This window comes from Peromyscus leucopus, chromosome 7 (genome assembly GCF_004664715.2).
Source record: "Peromyscus leucopus breed LL Stock chromosome 7, UCI_PerLeu_2.1, whole genome shotgun sequence".
Classification (NCBI taxonomy): domain Eukaryota; kingdom Metazoa; phylum Chordata; class Mammalia; order Rodentia; family Cricetidae; genus Peromyscus; species Peromyscus leucopus.
Window position 1 is genome coordinate 114850065 of NC_051069.1, and position 18562 is coordinate 114868626.

At 45.0% G+C, this 18562-nt stretch overlaps 1 protein-coding gene across 4 annotated transcripts in view; it reads right to left on the bottom strand.

Annotated features, from left to right (window-relative positions):
- Positions 1-16128, bottom strand: part of Ascc2 (activating signal cointegrator 1 complex subunit 2) — a 48826-nt gene extending 32698 nt beyond the window's left edge. For 3 of the 4 annotated variants that reach the window (XM_028870647.2, XM_028870646.2, XM_028870650.2), the window contains exons 1-5: positions 16042-16128; positions 12901-12998; positions 7122-7280; positions 6619-6789; positions 3963-4092 (exon numbers count right to left, since the gene is read on the bottom strand). In XM_028870647.2, the coding sequence (XP_028726480.1) occupies positions 3963-4092; positions 6619-6789; positions 7122-7280; positions 12901-12981 (541 nt within the window). In that variant the 5' untranslated portion in view covers positions 12982-12998; positions 16042-16128. The remainder of the gene's footprint in view (positions 1-3962; positions 4093-6618; positions 6790-7121; positions 7281-12900; positions 12999-16041) is intronic. The other variant, XM_028870648.2, reaches the window with a different exon arrangement.
- Positions 16129-18562: the final 2434 nt, after the last annotated feature.

The following is an 18562-nucleotide window of genomic DNA, read 5'->3' on the forward strand; positions in this document are numbered from 1 at the left end:
TATGTAGCAACTTCCAGGCTGATCTGGGCTACATAGTAAGAAACAACCCCAAAAAACAAAAGGGGGAAAAAAGCTGGGCATGGTGGCCTACATCTGTAATCTCAATAATTGTAAGGCAGAGGTTAGTAGTTCCAACCTGGGCTTCATATCATTAGTAATAAAAAACAAAAATCTTGCGGGCCGGGTGGTGGTGGTACACACCTTCAATCCAAGCACTTGGGAGGCAGAGCCAGGTGGATCTCTTTTGAGTTCGAGGCCAGCCTGGTCTACAGAGCGAGATCCAGGACAGGCACCAAAACTACACAGAGAAACCCTGTCTCAAAAAAAAAAAAAAAAGAAAAGCAAAGAAAAAAATCTTGTGGTGGTGTCACTGAACTTTAATCCCACCACTCCGAAGGCAGAAGCAGGCAAATCTCTGAGTTCAAGGCCAGCCTGGTCTACAGAACCAGTTCCAGGACAGACAGGGATGCGCAGAGAAACCCTACTTCTAAAAACCAAAATAAACAAATAAACAAACGTATTAAAAATACAAACAAATGAAAGCATGGCATGCTGGCTAGTTTAATGTCAACTAGACACAAGCTAGAGTAATTTGGGGAGAACCTCAATTCAGAAAAGGCCACCACCAGACTGGCCTGTGGCCAAGCTTGTGGGACGTTTTCTTAGCTGATGACTGATGTAAGAGGGTTCAGGCAATTGCATGTGGTACCACCTCCAGGCAGGTGGTCCTGAATGGTGTAAGAAAACAAACTGAGCAAGCCATGGACAGCAGTAAGCAGCATTCCTTCATGGCTTCTGCTTCCATTTCTGCCTTGAGTTCCTGCCCTGACTTCTTCAATGATACACTGTGTATGGAACTGTAAGATGAATAAACCCTTCTCTCCCCAGCTTACTTCTGGTCGTGGTGTTTATCACAGCAACAGAAATCTAACTAAGATAGTCAGCAAGACGGCTCAACAAGTATATGCACCTTTCATCATGCTTAGTGACCTTAGTTTAAGTTTGATCTCCAGGATGGAGAGAACCTACTCCCACACAAAGTAAAAATTTGAAATGTAATTTAAAAGTTCAAACAAAAAAGAAACAACTCTCAAAATCTATGATTCTTAAAGGAGTCGGTGGCTCAAATGATTAAAGCCTAGGGCAGCAGGCAGAGCTTTCTTGGTCTGTCCTTACCACTTCCTCTCCTAGCAACTCCTCACAGCAATCTTGTACCAACACACTCAAAGATGTCCTTGCTTCTAACAACCCACACCACTAGGTCCTGAAGCCTGTTTTTTCCATACCATTCTCTCTCCCCATTTTCCCCAGAACTGTTAAGATTTCTCTGGGTTCTACTCTGCCTCTCAAATGTCCCCTTCTGTTCCAGTAGCCAACCAGGAATCATCTTCATTGCCAGATGATGTACCAGCTTTCCAATTGCCCACTGTTTCCACCGTCCCCGCATGCACGCTGCCTTAATAGATTAACCTCCTGCTCCAAGCTCCTGGAGGCTCCACAGCCTCATCACAGGAAGAGCTTACATTTGCCAAGTGCATGTGTCCTGCCAGGCCCAGGGTTATGTGTGTTGTTCACTTTTTCCGATCCAATCCCACACCAACTCAAAGAAGGCAGATCATCAGCCTTTCCTTCCTCTACACTTGAGACTCAGAAAGGCTCACTGACTTGGTGAAGCTGATAGACCCAAAAAGAGAGCTGGATGTGAGATGGGGTGTTCAGGGGAGGACCTGTTATCTCCACCACTGGGCAGCATCACTCCTCAGAAAGCAGAACAGAGCCCTTCCAGTGCCTTTCCCAAGCTCCTCGTATCCTTCCACTCTAACCAAACTGGCCTGAAACTATTTCCCTAACTCACTCTGCTTTCTGTTGCTTACTCACCCCATCCTCTAAGTCTACAGTGAATTTAGGAAGGGTGTCCCTCTTGGAAAATAAACAAGATTAACCCATACTCAGGTAATAACTAGACTCGAACAAAAAACCAGAGAGTGTTTCAATGAAAATGACAGGTGTAAAATTTCACATATATTATGATCTAATATATTAAAAACATACACAGGGGCTGGAGAGATGGCTCAGCAGATAAGAGCACTGGCTGCTCTTCCAGAGGACCAGGTTCAAGTCCCAGCATCCACATGGCAGCTCACAACTGTCTGCTACTTCAGTTCTAGGAGATCTGACACCTTCACACCAATGCACATAAAATAAAGTTAAATAAAATTATTAAAAAAAACTATATACAGAGAAATGACATGAAGTAAATAAGTAATCTGTGTGTCGAACACACAGATTGCAAGCCCAGTGCCACTTTGAAATCTTTGGCAGCAGTTAACTCTAGCTCACACTCGATTGAGCCTGTATGATAATGAGTATTCAGAGACAGGTAATACCTGGGGGGCGCTCACCAACCTAAGACAGAGCACCTGTGTGGCCTAGGCAGGCATCTCCATGACGGGTAACCTCCTGAATGCTTAAGGGAAGTTCCTTGCCTGTGTATCCTGCATAATGGGCGTTAACAGCTTAGATGCAAGATTGTAAAACATCGTAGTGAACTTCTGCCCTCTGGGGTTCTCCCATTGTGCTGTAAGCCTCTTTTTAAGACCTCCTCCCTTCTTCAATAAACGGCATTCGGCATATAAATAAATAAATAAAAAGTCCTTTTGAATAAAGTTCTGAGTCATTGGGTATTGACCCAGGTCCTCCAGAAGCTTAAAAAAAAAAACCATATACAGAGAAATGACATGAAGAAAATAAGTAGTAGACTATTGTAAATATCTACAAAAACAGTTACATATTTATATAGTTATATGTAAAATTCAGATTTTCACATATAACTTTATATATATACAACTATTTGTATTTGCTTTATATACTTACAAAATTATATATAAAGTTTGTAGCTATATATATATATAACTATCTACATGTATATGTATGTATGGACTTGAACTCATGAGGCTCTTACTTCAGGCTCCCCAAGTGCTACCCAGTTTTGCAATCAGATATTTAGAAGACAGTCTGAAGATGAGGAAGGCTGGCAGGAGTGCTCCCATGAACATTGCCCTGTTCCAGGCCCAATACACTATGAACTTCAATTCAAGAAGGGATCAACTGAGACACACCTTCTGCAGCAACCCCACCACTTCCACTTCAAGTGAACCTACTGCCCAATTCTGTGTTAGGAATCCAACTTAGTGCTTGCTCTTTTCACAATCACAGACAGTCTCCAAACTATGACCTCATCTGCCCTCAGCAATGCTGCACATTTTGGAGGCACCATTACCCTGAAGCAGGGAGCAAACAGAGCAAGGGTTCCAGGGTCACTTATCTATAACTCCAGTGTGGCTACTTGAATACTACAGGCTTTCAGTTCAACCTCAGTCTTTTTATCTATAAATGGGGACAATGACAGTACTGATCTCAGACAGCTATGTGCATCCAGTAGAGATAACAAATAGGACATGCATGTCATGACAGAGTCCAGGCCACATTCCAATGAAGGCTAACATCACTGCAATCTGACTTTCATTGCCAAAGCAAATTTCTCATTCCTGCCACTGACTGACACCTGTCCTAACACTAAGAAATCCAGACAATTTGTTTTGGCTGTTGTTTTAAGACAAGGTTCCAATTTAATAGCCAGTGAGGCATGCAGCCCAAGCTGGCCTCAAACTCACAACCTCCTGAGTGCTGGTGGTTATGAACCACCCAGCAAGACCTGCAGATTCTTGAGGCACTGCCTGGCACACTGTTTTGGTTTTGTTTCAATTCCCCAGGCATTTATTTCAGAGTTGACGCATCTATGGGTGTATTATGTACATATGTATATATTACATCTGTGAAATAATTTCCCAGCATCACCTACCTCTAATACTCCTGTGCTATGGAAGCACAAGCATTTGTGACCTCTGGTTTGGCATATGGGGGCCATCTTTGTGCACCCCCGAGTCCTACATCCTACGTACCTATCATTTTCTGGAGCAGTGGTGAGTTGCCTTTTCCAAAGAGCACACAGAGGTCCAGGATCTTTGGGATGTCAAAGAGGAAGTTATTGTAGAGGATTTCTCCAAATGCAGACGGAGAAATGAAGTGATCCTAAGGGAAAGTACAGAGAGGATGGAGGCTGAGGGCGCAGACACTGCAATAGCAAATTCCTAAGAAACCACCTTGATGCACATCAGCTGGGGTCAGGCTAACCGATGGCAGCATGCCTACACTCTGTGTGTGTGTGTGTGTGTGTGTGTGTGTGTGCGCGCGCGCGCGCGCGCGCGCTTTATGAAAAGGCCCAGAATTACAGTGATTCTGCATTTTCATGTAAACAAAAACAGAAACACCATGAAACAGTCAGCTGGGGTTTGTTTTTAAGTATTTATGGGTAAATCAGCAGTGTGTTGGGTTATATATCAACAAATAAGCAAACTCAAGAGAGATTAAACAAGACTAACAAAAATTGGTAAGTACACAAGTGGTGGGAGGGAACATGGGATTCATTGTTCTATAGACACAAAACTTTCACTCAAGTATATGCATATATTTGAAATTTAATTATAATGAAAATATGATTTAAAAATCAAGATCCATTGGGTTTGTTGGTGAATGCCTATAAAAATCAGTATTCAGAGCCTGGCATGATAACGCAGGCCTTTAATCCCAGCACTAGGGAGGCGGAGGCAGGAGGATCTCTGTGAGTTTGAGGCCAGCCTGGTTTACAGAGTAAGTAAAAGGACAGCCAGGGCTACATAGAGAAGTCCAGTCTCGAAAAACCAAAATAATAATAGTTACAATAATAAAAATATATCTTTTTTTAAAACAGAGTTTCACTAAGTAGACCAGGCTGGACTTAAACTCACAGAAATCTGCCTGCCTCTGCTTCCTAAGTTACTGGGATTAAAGGTGTTTGCCATTATTCCTCACAAAACAAATATTTAAAAAATTTTTAGATTCCACAAAGGAACATGCACCTTAACAGTAGTGACTTCAGCCGGGTGGTGGTGGCGCATGCCTTTAATCCCAGCACTGTGGGAGGCAGAGGCAGGCAGATCTCTGTGAGTTCAACTCCAGTCTGGTCTACCAAGTGAGCTCCAGGAAAGGCGCAAAGCTACACAGAGAAACCCTGTCTGGGGCGGGGGGTGGGGTGGGGTGGGGGTGGGGGGAGATGGGGGAGATGGGGGGGACAGTAGTGACTTCGAAGGCTGGTGTGATGGCTCAGTATGTAAAGGGACCTGCCAACAAGTCTGATGACCTGAGTTCAATTCCCAGGACCTACAGGGTAGAAGTAGAAGTCACTCCCACAAGTTTGTCCCCTGACCTCCACACTTGTGCACATACACTCAATGGACAAAAAGTCCCTGAAGGAACATGTACAAACAATAGCGATACTGAGTGCTGACAAGGTGTCTCAGTGGGCGAAGAAGGCACGTGCAGCCACATCTGATGACCTGGATTCTACCCTCTGGACCCACACGGTAAAAACAGAGAACCAATTCCTGCAAGCTGTCCCCTGACAAATGCCCCTACACACACATACACAAATAAGTAAGGAAATAAATTAAAAACAAAACAGTAATAACTTTAAGACAGGAGATTTTTGTGAGTGGCACTCATTATCTTTCTAATATTTCTATAACATTGGATGATTAAAGATAGCATTGACGATGTTTTTTCAGTATTGGAGATGAATCTTCCATCATGCCAGGCTCTACCACTATGCCAATCTCCCAGCCCAAGTAATGATTTTTTTTAAGTGAGGGGCTAGAGAGATGATTCAGTGGTTAAGCGTGATTATGGCTCTTACAGAGTCCTAGAGTTCCCGGCACCTACATGGGTGGCTCACAACTACCTGTAACTACAGCTCCAAGAAATCTTATGCCCTTCCTGGCACCCACATACATGTTCATATATGTATATGGAGAAATACACACATTAATTAAAAATAAATATAATATAATATAAATAAAATAAATATTTTTAAACGTAAACATATGAGGGCTGGAGAGATGGCTCAGTGGTTAAGAGCACTCAACTGCTCTTCCAGAGGTCCTGAGTTCAATTCCCAGTGACCACATGGTGGCTCACAACCATCTGTAATGGGATCTGATTTCTTCTTCTAGTACGAATGAAGACAAGACACTCATATACATAAAATACATGAATAAATAAATCTTTTTTTTTTTCTGAGACAAGGTTTCTCTAGATAACAGTCCTGGCTGTCCTGGAACCTGCTCTGTAGACCAGGCTGGCCTCAAACTCAGAGCTCTGCCTGCCACTGCTTCTGTGCTGGGATAAAGGCCTGCAGCACCACTACCCAGATAAATAAATCTTTAAAAAAAAAAAAAAAAAGGACACTGTGAGTTCTTTGAAAAGTCAGACTCAATGTCTTTACCCTCTGTCACATGAATAGGGCACTGTCAACTGTGCCAAGGACCCAGGCTCCTGCTGAGGAAAACACTGGGTACTGTGGTCAGACTGGTGCGTTAGAGGATGAAGAAAGTAAGTGGCACAGGTTTTCCCCAAAGATGGGAATGAAGAGGGAGACAAAGAGGAGAGCTGACACTCTCCCGGGGCAGAGCCTGGCAGAGGTGCTGGGTGTCAAGTGGAGACTTGTCACAGGACGGGGCTCACTTTGGACTCCTTGTGAGTGGACATTCGGAGGAAGGTGAGGAAAATGCTCCGGTGTAGGTGCTTCTGCATGTCGGCCACCTCAGGGGTCGGGGCCACCCACTCATCGAACTTTCGGGGCACATAGCGCAGGTAGGAGTCCAGGCACTTCTGCAGGGTCTCATCAAAAACAACCTAGGCCAGGAGAGAGGAGATCAAGGATGGATTCCTGAGGTAGGCTACACAGGTGCACACGGCCCATCAGTCCTGACTTAATGCAAACACTCCAACCCAAGGGACCAAGGAGGTATGAATGAGCCCAGGGCTAAATACAAGTTTCTCAAGATGACAGGCAGTGTGTAAACATTAGGAAGGTTGCAATATGAGACAGCAATCCAAACCACTATTTGCTGCTAAGGATCCAAGGAAAGTAGACAAAAAAGCAACTCTTAGGGGAGAGAAAAACAGCAACCAACCAAAGGCATGTCATGTGCTTTCTCTTAGTGTTAATTTTGATAGAATATTACCTGGCACCAGAATTTATCGTGAGGCAAGGCCAGGAGCCAGTCGAGGTCATTGGCTACGAAGGTGGCGCGTTCCAGGTACTCCTCCACTAGGGCGGGAATGTTGTCTTTAGGGGGCGGTTTGTATAACACAAAATACCGGTCTGCCTTCTGCTCAGGGTGCTACGGATCCAAAAACCACGTGTTAACGTGGCAGAGGTTAGTCAGCAAGGGCCCATTTGCCAACCCACAGCAATGACAGTACTTGACTGTTCCAACCAGAGACCCTCCAAGGAGCTTGTAAGTATAAAGAACCCAGTGTATGTAACAGAGGTGTTATGGTTGTTCGCAGGGAACACAGGTGGTTGTTAAAAAACATGTTTTTGGAGAATTTTTAGTGGTGTGGGGACAGATTAAGGGAAGAGAAAGGACACAAAACTTTAATACAACCAGGTTTGGAATGTTTTTTAAAGTCTATGTATTCACATATTGGTACAGATTTTTAAAAAAGAAGTATGGGGGAGGGGTGAGACAAGAGATGGCTCAGCAGTTAAGAGCACTGGCTGTTCTTCCAGAGGATCCGGGTTCAATTCCCAGCACCACATGACAGCTCACAACTGTCTGTAACTCTAGTTCCAGGGGATCTGGCATCTTCACACAGACATACATGCAAGCAAAACACCAATGGGGGAAAAAAAAAGGAGACAATCCCTAAAGCCCTAAAATTTACACTGGTTATCTTGGGGCTAGGGAATTATGATTTCAATATATTTTCAGTATTTTTTCTTGAGACAAGGGCTCACTCTGTAACCAGCAGGCATCAAACTTAGAGATCTGCCTGCCTCCACCTCCCAAATGCTGGGATAAAGGTATAACTACCATGTTTGACCTATTTCCCATTTTAAAACAGTGAACATGTATTTTTTAAGTTAATATTTAATTATCCAAGTAACTCACAAGCATCTCTTTTTACTATGTGGGCTCAGTGGCAGAATATAAACGAGGCCCTCAGCATGGTGGGAGCAGAAAAGGGAGAAGGGAGAAAAGAAAAGGTGAGAAGGAGGGAAAGGAGAGAGAGAAGGGAGAGGGAAGCACATTCCTAGCCTCCATGACCTCCCAGGGGAAACCACTGACCATATGCTCTCCTGGCTACCTCTCTAGGTATTTACTTTAGAATGTAGTGTATGCACATCAAGGATTTGTTTGAGTATGTTTTTCCTTTCTGATATAAGCAGCATCACTCTCTATACATCACTACTTTCCTTTATATAACCAGAAAAAAATAAAACAAAACAAAAAACCTCTACTAATTTTTTTTAAAGATTCTAATCAAGTAGCTGCAGATCTCAGCTTAGAGTCACAAGTTCTCTCTTCCAGCCCTGAACAAACCCCACTTTGTTCACCATAATGAAGAGCTGATGGGCTCAGGGGCTCAGTTTTCACCCCAGTCTACGTGAGAGTGGTTTCTCAGGGGCCAGCTGTAATAGGAGGAGGGCCAGGCCTCAGCTGTTATCAAGCACAGTCTCCCACTTCCAGAGCCGGCTCTAGAACAATCAAGACTGAAGGATCAGGCTCCTTAAGAACCTTGTGGGCCTTTGCAGGAGTACACAGGATCCATAATGATTCACTACAGTCATTTAGCATGTAGGTCTGTGGGACCCTCTCCCATTTAAATCCCATTTATTTAGTGGCAGCATTCCAGCCACTAATCTGTTGAAAAGAGTTCATCTCCCTGCATTCCAAGCTTCCTTCCTCCTTGCCCTGCTGACACTCTTCACAGGGTCCCTACTGTGCTGGGTGCTGGGGCACATGAATAAAAGCATCTGTGTACTGCACGTCTCAGCTCAGTCTCAAATTTTCTCCAAGTCACAAGGTTCATGTTCCACAGGAGAAGATGTACATCTAAGCCACCAAGGGAGCCCTAAACAGATGAAGTGACAATTTTAGCAGCTCCTGGAAAAGGGATGCTTCTCCAGTGAGGCCATACCTAAACTGAGCCCAGGGGGAAAAGAATTTTTAGGTGGGGGAAAGTTACCTTGCCCTCCCTCCCTTTCTTTCTCACATGTTCTTACTATATAGCCCTGGCAGACCAGGAATGTGCTATGAACTAGACTAGGCTGGGCTCAGACTTAATAAAGATGTGCCTGCCTCTGGGACTGAATTGTGTGCCACAATTGGTGGAAGAAGTTGGTCTTATAGAGTCATAAAAGCAGTCACACAAAGTGCAGACAGAACTGGGCACTGGGGAATGCGTTCAGAGGGTAGCAGAATGATGACGAGAAATCTATCACTTACTGAGGATCCACCCTGCGCCAGCTGCGGAGCAGGTATGTCAACCCCCTATTTCTTTTTGTCATCTACATTTAGCTGTCAGAGAAGAAAACAAAGACTCGGTAAGGTCCAGGAACTTTCCTACAGGCCTTGAGGTTAAATAGGTGCTGAGGCAGGATTTGAAGCAAAGCTTATGATGTAGACCAACTGACCTACGGCACACATGTGCTACCTTGATCTCAGTGCTTGTCCTTTGACCTTCCTGCCTCCTGGACTAGGGGTTTTCCACAGCTCTGCCCGGTACCTGCATTGAGCTTACCTGACTCTCACACTTGCTAAACTGCATCAAAGTCACTTTTGGATCAGTTGTTGGGTACAAGGAGAAAAAAACCAAGGAGAAAAAAAGGAATGGATTATAGAAGGACACAGGGGACTTTCAGGGAAGGTAAAAATGTCCACTGTCTTGACCATTGGTGATAGTTTCATTGGTGTATTACTGGTGTCAAAGACAATCAGAAAAAATAAAAAAAGTATAAAAAAATAAAATAAAAAAGTATAAAAAAACCCAATCAGATTGTTGACTTTAAATATGCAGTTTACTGTCTTTCAATGCTACTTCCACAGTGCTTGAAATTGAGAGGACACTCCACACATTCATTAGCTGGACAAAGGAATGAAGGGCCAGATCCTGCCTCTGAAGGGCTTAAAATGGCAAGCTTTGTAAGAGGGAACTCTACTCCATAATGAGTAACCATGGATGGTTTCAGAGCAGGAGAGAGGCAGGCTCCAGGTGTGTCTATCCTACCAAATTTAATCCCACCTTTCTATAAGACTAGCTTAGGGCCTACCTGCTCTGGAAAACTAGGAAAACACTCACTGCCCTTCCGGCCTCTATGTATCTTGAGAGGAACTGGTTTTCTTACTGTCCTTCAAGGAATGGCCTACGGGTCCAACCCTATCTCTTATAGGTTTTCAAGTGCATGCTCCTTGAATAGTAACGACTCAGTAAACATCAATAAGCTCCACCTATCACTGTGCAGAGGCACTGTAATGACTGCTCCTAGGGCAGAGATCTTTTTGTCCCAAGCTGAGACTCCAAAAACAAAACCCTATACTTATCTCAGGGCAGTGTTTCAGGAGCTTAATGCTCCTCAGTATGACCAACAAGACTGTCTTCAACTAGGCAACTGTCTCTAGCTAATCTCGCTCCCCACCCTAGCCCTATTCAATTCCCAGCTGCCCCTTGTCATCACCATCCTAACTGCAATCTATTGCGTGCCTGCTGTTCCAGGCAGAGTACTAATTCACAGATGTTTCATTTAATTCTCACAGCCACCCCACCACGTCTGGCCCATTGTCATCTTTTGTGGATCCTGAGACTTAAATAACTTGCTCAATATGTACAAAGCCTGTGTTCACTAGCTCTGCTATAGTGCCCCCTCAGGGATGGATCTGTGCTTGATCTCAGAGTCAGGCTCCCTCAAGCATTCCCGAGTTCTCCAACCAGGGCCTTCCTTCTCCTCCTGCTTTGTCTAGCTAGAGCATATCCTGCCTATTTCCGTCTCTGCACTCCAAGCCTCTGCTCTGAATCAACTCTGTAATCATGTCAGAACCTAGCCTTCCTCCTTCATGTCACCACACTGCTAAAGCTACTGGGCTTATGCTGTGGACCCCACAAGGACAGGACTACACATTTTCTCTTTGTAGCTCTAACTTCAAGTGCTAGATCTGACTGCGCTTTCTGACTTAAGGAATGTTTCCAGAGAGTGTACTGTGTGCTTGTCACTGAGAAGCCAGTCAGGAAAGAAAGGGAGCAGATCTCTGCGCTCCCAGTCCCCACAACTGACCATCCGGGTGTTCATTCAGCACGTGGGAAAGGACTGAGGTTGAAAAGCAGACTTAAGCACTCAGGTCCCCACCAGCACTCCAACAGAACTGTCTGTGACAGCGGGACTGCGTCATCTGCCTGAACAACTGCAGGCACGTCACAGATGGCATCTCATTTACTCTGATTAGTTAAAATGCCTGTTCCAAGTCAGGAGTAATGGTGCATGCCTTCAGTTCCAGCCTTGGGAGACAGAGGCAGTTCGAGGTCAGCCTGGGCTACAGAGCAAGTTCCAGGACAGCCAGGGTTACACAGAGAAACCTTCCCTCTAAAAAGAAAAAAAAAAAAAAAATCCCGTTCCAGAGTCTACATTTCAAGCTCTAGACATAACAACTGTTACACGCTACCTAAGAGATGGCTACTGCACTTCACAGCACAGTTCTACTTTCCTGACAAATATGAACAGGAAAGCAAGCAGCTTTGCAGCAGAAAGGTTAAGACTGGGATATTCTGGGACTAGCCTGGCTCTCCAGGTTTCCTGGTTTTGTGACCTTGAACTCTGTAAAATAGTGACAGTCAAAGCATCCACTCCTAGGGCTGTGATGCAGCTGAAATAAGACAACCTGGGGAGGTGGGCACCAAGTCCCATCCCTAGCTATGGAACTGCTGGTAACTGATAGCTGAGGGAAGGTAAAGTCAGTTCTCTCTAAGGGCACAGGCGCTGGTGGGTTGAGCACCTTTCAAGAAAGGCCACACATCCAAAAGCATACAGGTAGCACCAACTAGACTTGATAGGCTTCACAAAACAAGAGAACACAAAGTTAGCTGGGCAAGGAATCTGTACACAATTCTCAAAGAATTAGTTTAAAATGAGGGGGGGAAAGGAAGAAGAAAAGTTAATCTGGGTGACTTGTTCAGAATGGCTTGGCCCACATGAGGTACCCTGTACTTGTCAAGTTCTATTATTAGAGAATGAATAGGAAATAATAAAAGACAACCAAATTGCAGGAAATAAAACACTTAGCTCCCATTTCCCACAACTTTACTCAGGCCTCCAGAAACTACTTCTTCCCACCTTGTACAAGTAAGCTCATATTCTTGGGAAATCTACAAGAGGGTACAAGGACTCAAATCCCCACTCCTGTCTCTTTCTTTAGCAGTCTGGCACCTCTCCATGGCTCTAATCTCTCTCTGATGCTGGGAACTGGCAGGTTCACAGCCTCCTTAGTTTTCGGTCTCACAGGTCCTGTCAGAGTCTCTGAATGTCTCATTTCTTGTCCCAGATAAGAGAGTCCGGCCCAATGTCTGAAAATCATTGATCCAAGTATGAGCAGCAGTTCAGATTTAAACACACACACACACACACACACACACACACACACACACACACACACATCAAACCTTAAGTCCCCCACAAATCACCAAACCAGGACTTGGAACCATTTGCAGTCCAGCTCAGAACTGCCTTCAGATTGGCTGGAAATTAAATGCTTTGGGGAGGGGACTTGACTATTCAAATTTGCACTGCTGCTTAGAAGCAAAGTTCTATACTAGGCTTGCAAGGGCCTAGCAGTGTCTCAACTACTCAACAGTAGCCACTGGCCCTAGGGTCATTCTTGGGACAGAAAAGGAAGGACTTTACTTTTTGCTCCTGAAATTGCAATATTGATTCCCATCAGGCTAAACATCATCAAAACATGGGCTCACCAGCGCTGGTGAAGTCCTCGGCTTTCCTGTCTTCGGGTCTTTGTGGGTGATCTGGAGTTGATCCAAAGGCAGAGCTGGCATTGTGCTGCGTGACCCTCCTGAAAGGAATATGGATAGGAAGAAGAGAGCAGACACACAGACCCCTAGGGGCAGGACCTACTCTGGGACTGATCCCAGCACCAGCATCAACCCCTGGCCACAGTGAAATCCTAATGTGGGCTTTCAAGACCTGGTATGCATCTGCTGACCTAAAATGATGATTTTTGCTTAAACTAGTTCTCACCTCTGAAGGAAATACCTTCCAGATAACCCCTACCCACTATAAGAAGGAAGTCCTAGCTAAAGTACCCAGACTGTCTTTCATATTTTGTTTTTATAGTGCTGGGGTGGAACCCAGGACCTCAAGCAGCCTGTAAGCACTGGGAAGACACTACCCACAGTTCTTTTTCTTGCTGTCTTTCTTATAGCCAGCACAGGCCTCACCAAATGTTTGGTGAATGAGTATGAAGAGAGATTTTCTTTGCTGTGATGGGGCTAGAACCCGTCATGAATGATAGGCTAACTCTGCTTCTGAGCTCTATTCTTCAGAACAAAAATACTCTTCTCAATTCTTATGTGTTCTTAGATCTCTTAGAGGTTGGAACAGTGGACATTTCCTCATTTGTAGAGTATGTTAAGACTTAACAACTTCTCCAGGCTTCAGAGGAAAGAAGAGAAAATCCACAGAAATCTGCCAACACATGATCCTTCCACTGAGGGGCCAAGCTGGATTCAAAGCCAGGAGTTGGTCAGCTGCACACAGCTCAGTGATAGAATATGTGCTTATCACATGCAAACCCCTGGGCTCAATCTCAAACAAAAATAAAATGCTAACAGCTGGGCGGTGGTGGCGCACGCCTTTAATCCCAGGGAGGCAGAGGCAGGCGGATCTCTGTGAGTTTGAGGTCAGCCTGGGTTACAGAGTGAGATCCAGAACAGGCTACAAAGCTACACAGAGAAACCCTGTGTCGGAAAACAGAACAAAACAAAACAAAAAACAAACAAAAAAAAAATGATAAAATGGTCACAAAGTGGACTTGGAGATAGCTCAGTCATTGTTGTTCAGACTGTCTGTATAAGCAAGAGAATCTGAGTTCAATTCCCAAAACCACGTTAAAAAAAAGTGGGATGTAGCCGGGCGGTGGTGGCGCACGCCTTTAATCCCAGCACTCGGGAGGCAGAGCCAGGCGGATCTCTGTGAGTTCGAGGCCAGCCTCGGCTACCAAGTGAGTCCCAGGAAAGGCGCAAAGCTACACAGAGAAACCCTGTCTCGAAAAACCAAAAAAAAAAAAAAAAAAAGTGGGATGTGATGATACATGCTTCTAATCTCAGCATTGAGAAAGCGGAAGGTGAAAGCCTCCTTGGCAGTCACATAGTCCATTAGGCACACTCCAGGCCAATGAGAGACCCTGTCTCAAAAAAAAAAAGTAGATGACTTCTGAGGAACAATTCCAACTCCTGAGGTTGCTCTTTGACCTCCACATATATACATTTGTACCCACATATATGTGAACATAGTTCACTAAGCCAAATTAGCAGACCAGATCTTCTGTGTTTCCTTTTTATAACACCACTTGACCTTATTCTCAGGAAGGACCCATGTATTGGTTGAATCATGGAATGGAGGTCAATTAAGCCTTTCAAAAGACATGCCAGTAAAAGGTCCCAACGACAACATGAAAACAAATCAAGACTAGAAGGACATCACCACGTCCTCACAAATAAAAATTGAGGATATAATCAGCCATTTGTTACCTGGTGCCCCATACGTCAGATATCTGGCCCAGCCCTGGTGATGAGACATACTGACAAGACACTAGCAACATGCCTGTTAGATAAGGAGTGCTCTTCTAAGAGCTTTTCTTGGCACTTTAATCTACCTTCTAAAATATTTATGAGACAAAGTCTTGCGATATAGGCTGGTTCTTAACTCCAGCAATCTCCTGCTTCAGTCTCCTGAGTACCGGTATACACAACATGAAACATTTGTTCTGGTTCACTCTTTTCTTTTTATGGTATCTTATTTTTTTTAAATTTTGAGACAGGGCAGATAGGGTCTCACATAGTTTAAGCTGGTTTTGAACCAATTCTCCTGTCTCAGCCTCCTGAGTGCTGGGATTACCACACCTGGCTCGAGATACTTCGGCCCCTACTATGTGGCAGATAATGATGTTCAGAAAATACCAACATGGACAAAGAACTGACCTGTTGGGGCCATTCACAAAGCTTAGTCTTCATGAGAACAACAGATACAAAGCCAATTGCCAAACAAAAAATGATCAGTGCCATGTTTGCCGAATATGCAAGTTTCGAGAAGCATTTAACCAAGAGAAATGACCTACAGGAGCGAGCATCACAGAGGAGTTCAGTTTTCACTTAAGGCATGGGTAGAAAATAAAGCAAAGACGAGACTTTGAGTTGTAAAAAATCAGGACAGCTGTGCACCACTATACCTCCTCTTCTGGGCAGGGCAGCAAAGGCCAAGAGTTAAAGTGTTTTCAAGGGACAGGGCTTGATACAATTAACAACTGTTATATGGCCAGTGAGCATCTCCAGGGCTACTATTGCCTCAGTTTCTCTGACTGTCATCCATTACTTTGCTGGTCTTGGTTCAACATCACTCTACTTAGAAACCTTTCCAGATCCTCCCTGAAGAACTCTCTCTCTCCTTGTTACTCACTGTCATATCTTTAATTGCTTTATGCATTTACTTGTTGACGTCTCCTTCCTCTAGACTGTAAGTTCCACAGCACACGAGCCTTGTCTGTCCTGCTGTTTGTACCCCCGGCGCCTAGTTCTGTACCAGGCACACGGGAGTCGGTCAACAAACACATGCTGAACGAATGAATGCCGAGGAAACTAAAGCTTGGGAGGAGGAGGTGGGGACTGGGGTTGGTCCCAGGCCACTCTGGGACCAAGCCTTAAACCGAACTGGGACTCCAGGTGCGGACTCTCCTGGCCTCGTGGCGGCGACTCACGGCCCCTGGGGCAATATAAGCCTGACCCCGCCGTGAAGCCCGTGGGCTGGGGGTGCCCAGGGTGCCCGAAGCACGGCCCTGGCTCCTGCCGAGCTCCACCGGTGGGGACCGGGCACGCACTCACCTCCCGGCTCCACACCCGCGACGTGCAGCCGCCGTACACGGTGACAGCTTCCACGGAACCAACACTTCCGGGGTCAAACGGCGATACCGCCGGCGCAGACAGGAAGCCCTGCCCTCCTCTGCCCGGCCCCTCCCCCGGAGCCAACATTCCCGGAGGATGCCGGGCCACGCCCCTACGATACGACCCCGCCCCCTGGAGGTACCCGGGCTTGACTCTTCCTCCTTCCTTCTCCGTGGCTACCCTTGGGTTAAGGCATTCTTTCCAGTTTGGGAAGCTCTCAGAATCCCAGGCTCCCACTTTCTCAGTTACCATTTTACAAATTTAATCCAGAGAAGTTTTAATGAGTCAGAATCACAAACGTGCTTTTAAGAGCGGAGGAAGGTAGACGAGCTAGAGTAGGGTAGCAAATGGTAGAGGATTTTGATGGTGGTTATTTCTCAGGTTGTTGAAGAAGGTCCCACAAATGAAGATGGAGGTCTTCATCTTGGTGGTGGCTATAGACACATGGATTTACTTAGGAAAACTTAGCAAATTGTAAACTGAAGATTTTTCCACTTTTCTATATGTACGCAATACAAAATTATTTAGACGGGTGCACCGTAGGCAGGTTGACACAGAATTTACTGTGGAACTCAGTGTAGCTTGGAACTGGTGGTTATCCTCCTGCCTCAGCCTCCCAGGTGCTGGAATTACACGTGTCTACCATCAGCACCACGAGTTGTTTAAATCGGAAAGGCAGGAAAGAGCAGGATGCAATTTTTCCATGGAAATGTCTCAGATGATCCAAAGCTTACAAGCCTGGATAAGAATCATCACAGAAAACTAGTTGATAATACTCATCTGCTGCTGCTGGTGGCGCGGCCTGTAACCTTCCTAAGGCTCAAGAGCTAAGTTTAGAGGAATCTCACGTCTAGTAAAAAACACTGTGGCCAAGTGCCACAGACTGTGTCAGTATAATGTGTACTTCCCTTACCATTGTCCTGTTAAGTCATTCTAATCTTCTATTGTCATGGAAAGGACTGTCTTGTTTTTCTTTGTCAACAAACGTGTTTGGCACAAAGGAAATCCGGTCTGTATTTTGGTGATTGGTTAGGAGGAATCATGTGTAGCAGCCTTTGGTACAAGGAACATTTAAGTTAGGACTTCTGGGGGAAATTAATGTGCTGTTTTCATCTTTTCCTATGAGTACAAAGATGCTCAAATCACTGAAGTCTTGGAACTACATACTACAATGAAAGACAGACAAATACATCCAATTAAACACCCAACTTGGGACTGTAGGTATGGTTCAGTGGTGGAGTTCAAGGTCTAGGTCCCAGCACAACAACAAAAATCAGGGGTGAAATAATTTCTCCAAACATAGCTCAGTTTCATTTCTCCTCCTTCTCCTCCTCCTCCTCCTCCTCCTCCTCCTCCTCCTCCTCCTCCTCCTCCTCCTTTTCTGCAGAGTTTCTCTGTATATCCCCAGCTGTCATGGAACTCACTCTGTAGACCATGCTGGTCTCAAACTCAGAGATCCACCTGCCTCTGCCTCCAGAGTGCTACCACCACCTGGCTTTCTTTTCTTTCTTTTGATGGGGGTCTTATTATGCTTTTTATGCAGTTTAGGCTGGACTTGAATTCATAATCCTCCTGCCAAGTAAATGTTAGGATTACAGGCTTGATCACTGTATATGACCCAACAGATTTCTTTCTGTGCTTTTTTGTTTTGTTTTGTTTTTTGTCTGTTTGTTTGTTTTTTGTTTTGGTTTTTTGAGACAGGGTTTCTTTGTGCAGTCCTGGCTGTCCTGGAACTTGATCTGTAGACCAGGCTGGCCTCGAACTCAGAGATCCACCTTCCTTTGCCTCCCAAGTGCTGGGATTAAAGGCATGCACCACCACCACCTGACTCTTTCTGTGTTTTTTTTTTTTTTTTTTTTTTTTTTTTTTTTGGTTTTTTCGAGACAGGGTTTCTCTGTGTAGCTTTGCGCCTTTCCTGAAGCTCACTTGGTAGCCCAGGCTGGCCTCGAACTCACAAAGATCCGCCTGGCTCTGCCTCCCGAGTGCTGGGATTAAAGGCGTGCGCCACCACGCCCGGCTTCTTTCTGTGTTTTTTAAAAAACTATTTTTATTTTGTTTGTTGCTGTGTGCGAGGTGGGGGGAGGGGAAATGCTACAGTGTGCGTGCTGAGGTCAGAAGACAACTTTTAAAAGTCAGTTCTCTCCTTTCACCTTGTTGAAGCAGGGTCCCTCTTGTTTCTGTAGCAAATGGCCTATCTTTAAAAAGGATCACTATGGGACCTGTGAGGTAGCTCAGTGGGTAAAATCACTTTATATCAAGCCCACCTGGTAGGAGGGGATAACCCCAGAACCCAAGTGGTCGAACCAGAGAACTGACTCCAACAAGTTGTCCACACCACATGTTGTGGGGTTGTGTGCATGCACACACTCAAGAAATGTTAAGTAAATTTTAAATAAAAATAAAAAGGAGAGGTTTGGAATTTAGCTCAGTGGTAGAGTGCTTGCCTGGCCAGCGTATGGCC